This window comes from Rattus norvegicus, chromosome 14, assembly GCF_036323735.1.
Source record: "Rattus norvegicus strain BN/NHsdMcwi chromosome 14, GRCr8, whole genome shotgun sequence".
Taxonomy (NCBI): Eukaryota; Metazoa; Chordata; class Mammalia; order Rodentia; family Muridae; genus Rattus; species Rattus norvegicus.
This window is the reverse complement of record NC_086032.1, coordinates 14,286,185-14,289,709: the sequence shown is the minus strand read 5'-3', so window position 1 is coordinate 14,289,709 and position 3,525 is coordinate 14,286,185. Positions and strand designations below refer to the sequence as shown.

At 41.3% G+C, this 3,525-nt stretch overlaps 1 protein-coding gene across 1 annotated transcript; it reads left to right on the top strand.

Moving 5' to 3' along the window:
- Nucleotides 1-1,174: 1,174 nt before the first annotated feature.
- LOC134481893 (PRAME family member 3-like) lies at nt 1,175-3,297 on the top strand. The gene is made up of 3 exons (XM_063273870.1): nt 1,175-1,371; nt 1,820-1,940; nt 3,163-3,297. The coding sequence occupies exons 1-3, from the start codon at nt 1,175-1,177 to the stop codon at nt 3,295-3,297; spliced, it is 453 nt and encodes a 150-aa protein (XP_063129940.1).
- Nucleotides 3,298-3,525: the final 228 nt, after the last annotated feature.

Sequence of the window (3,525 nt, the reverse complement as noted above, 5' to 3'; positions counted from 1 at the left end):
AAGATCAGGACAAGGAAATGGGAAGGAGTGGGCGGATGGGTGGGGGAACATCCTCATAGAAGAAGGGGAAGGGAATAGGGTTGGAGGCTTATGTCTGGGAAACCAGGAAAGGGAATAACATTTGAATATCCAATAAAATACGCTGAAAAACCAAAAGTAATTCGGCAGAGTCCATGCAGGTATGGTGCTATAAAAGGAGCTGAGAGTTCTATATCTTGATCAGAAGAGAGCAGCAGAAAACTGGGCTATACTGGACATGGTTAGAGCATAGGAGACCTCAAAGCCCACAGTGATACACTTTGTCCATCAAGGCCATACGTGCTCCAAAAGGTTAAGTTAGTTGATATTGTTGTTATTCCTATGCTTTTTCAAGCTGATTCAGGTCCTTTGGTTCCTCACTATCTCTCCAATTAAGATTCCCAAGTTCAGTAAATTTGGTTGCCTGTGAGTGTCTGCAATTGTCTGAGACAGGTGGTGGCACAGCCTTTCAGAGGACAGCCATAACAGGCTCCTGTGTAAGCACAGCTTAGCATCAGCAATAGTGATGGGATTTGATGTATGGTGATGGGATGGATCCCAAGGTAGGTGGTCTCTGGATGCCTTTCCTTCAGTCTCTAATTGATTTTTTGCCCCTGCTTTGTTCTGTAGACAGTAAGAATTCTAGGTTAAACATTTTGAGATGGATTAGTGTTGCCATTCTTCAACTGGGAGACATGTCTATTCACTGGTGGTGGTCTTTTGAGGTTCAACCTCCCTCTGTTGCACATTTAAGCTACTGTCATCCATTTGGGTCCTGGGATTCTCTCCATTTTTACTGTCTCTCTTTCATTCTTTCATTTTTAAAAGAAAGGGTCACAATTAATATATTTTGAGCAGAAAATTATATACATATTTGAGTGACAAAAATCTCCATGATGCAATTGTGGGAGTCTGCCTTTATATGACCAGTTTAGGATGAAGAGGTAAAATGATGTCTCTAACACTGCCAGAGCAGTAACTCAGAATCTTAAAGGTTGTGATTGTAAAGAAGTTTTACAATCTTTCTCTAAAAAATATATTCTTTGCTAACTCCTTCCCCTAGAGATTTCCTATTGGAGACCTCACTCATACTCCAGATTCTGGCAAGGCAGTCATTGCTCAGAAAACGGGTTTGGCCATATCCTCTCTGGAGAAGATGCCAAATGTGCTTTTCCCAGCACTGTTCAAGGAGTCCTTGGAGGGCAGGCAAACCAAGCTTGTGAAAGAAATGGTGGCAGCTTGGCCATTCCCCTGTCTCCCTGTGGGTGTATTGATGAAGACACCTAGCCTGGAAACCTTTCAGGCTGTTCTAGATGGAGTAGACATGCAACTGACAGGAAAGTTTTACCCTAGGTAAGAAATAACCAAGTACCGTAGATGGGAATTCATGGACTACACAATAGAGATTATTAGGGCATGTGGATAGGCTATAAGTTGATCAGAAGTTTCTGAAAACATCTTCATGCAGGGATACATGGTTCTCGAAAGCTATTTATTTTTCTAAGGACATTGCATATGGATTATAGTTGAATGTGTACTAGAGTGAGTGCAGCCTCACAGTAGAATGAGTCTATGCCTGACATTTCCACAACCACTAATGATGTGACTAAGGAGAAATAAGGTTTGACTTACTGAAAGGAAAGTAATCATGTGGACAGAAGGCCTGGGAAAGGATCTAGAGTATACGTGAGTCAGTTTGGATGCTTAAACATCATATGTCTTAGCAAGGGGGAGAGATGAGTTTAGATATGTCATAAAAGCTGGTTCAGAGTCTCATGATATTCATATGTTTCACCAAAAGGAGAACAAATCTACAGGTTCTTGATTTGAAAAATGTACACCATGCCTTATGGAACATATGGGCTTGTGCAGAGGAGAGCAGCTGTTCAGTAGAGAACTGGGAGGAAAAGCAAGTAGTGAAGGTCTTGCCCAGAAATACACTGAGGTGGCAGCATGTGAAGTGCATCTGGTCCTACCTTGATGAAACACAAGCATACTTCTTGAAGTGGGCCCAGCAGAGAAAGGGCTCCCTACATTTCTGTTGTGCACAGATGACAATCTGGGATGTGGCACTCCAAGTTCTCAAAGAAATCTTGAATGTTTTTAATCCACAACACATCAGTAAATTAGAACTGAATACAGAGTGGAATCTGTCTGACCAGGCACATTTTGCTCCCTACTTTGTAAAGGTGATAAATCTTCTGAAAGTCTTCCTGGCACCTCTCCACAAGATGACCCTCTCTTATAGCAATGATACAAGAGACAGAGAAGACAAGTGTATCAAGACGGTTATATCTCAGTTCTCCAAATTCAATTGTCTCCAGCATCTCTGTATGTTCTGTGTACATTTCTTAGAGATGACATGAATCAATTCCTAGGGTAAGTAAGAATGAAGAGCTAGGTCAGATAGCAAAGCAAATCTGTCTTTCTTATCTTAAGAATTAGTGGTGCATGATGACAACAGTCACTAGAAGCAAACATTCAGAGACTCATAAGACTCAGGATTTTATGTCCTGTTTTCATGTATACTGAACTACAAAAGGTAAATTTTCCAAGTGAAATCGGTGTTTCAAATAAACATTTATGAATTAGAGAATTGATTTGTCCATAAGATAGGTAGTAAGAGTAGGTTGTAATTTTTTCAGGGATGATACCCTGGATTTGGGGGACTAAGTACCACAGTGTGAACCTGAGCTATATGCTCAAATCTAAAAGAACAGCCTTATCCCCCAATTTCCATGGGTGAAAACTTTGGAACACAAGTAGCACTGGATGAATGGGACAGGGGGTACAGCTTGTGCTGTAAATGAGAGCATAGGTGACTTCAGAAGGAAGGATAGAATCAAGAACCAATGAGCACACAGTAAATATCGAGATGCCGTCAGGACATTATTTGATGGAAGTTCTTCTGTATGCTTTCTTGCCTTATGAGCTGAACTGCTTTTCAGTTTGAGAGTGAAGTCATTGGATGAACTGTGGGCTGGGCATGACTGAGCAATTTACATCAGGAGGAATCATAACTGATTTCCTTGATCATTTATTCAAACTGACCATAGGGCACGTGGATCCTTCTATCACTCTGTACATTCCAGCCAAATATCTACAACATTGTTAGCCAGAAATAACCCCCTGTTTTATCCCTAGGTGCCTAATGACTCCCTTGGAGATGCTTTCTATCACTTACTACCTAATTTCACAGGAAGACTTGGGTTCCTTCTCCTGCTCTCAGAGCCTATTTCAGGTAAAACATTTGGATTTGAGAGGAGTGATCTTATATGATTTGGATATTATTTCTCTGAGAGGTTTCCTAGAGAAAGTGGCAGACACTCTTGAGACTCTGGATTTGCAGTGGTGTAGGATGGACTCCCAACTCTATGCCCTCCTACCTGCCCTCAGACATTTTTCTCATCTCACAAAGGTCAACTTCTACAGCAATAACTTCTCCATGCACATTCTGAAGGACCTTTTGCAGCACACAACCAACTAGATCAGTATCAATGTAGAACA

Bases quoted from the DNA above. Each gene is read 5' to 3' on its own strand.
- LOC134481893 (XM_063273870.1), top strand. From the start codon at position 1,175: ATGCCAAATGTGCTTTTCCCAGCACTGTTCAAGGAGTCCTTGGAGGGC. The intron at 1,372-1,819 runs GTAAGAAATAAC...TTTCACCAAAAG, and splicing joins ACAGGAAAGTTTTACCCTAG to GAGAACAAATCTACAGGTTC. The intron at 1,941-3,162 runs GTCTTGCCCAGA...TTTTATCCCTAG, and splicing joins AGGAAAAGCAAGTAGTGAAG to GTGCCTAATGACTCCCTTGG.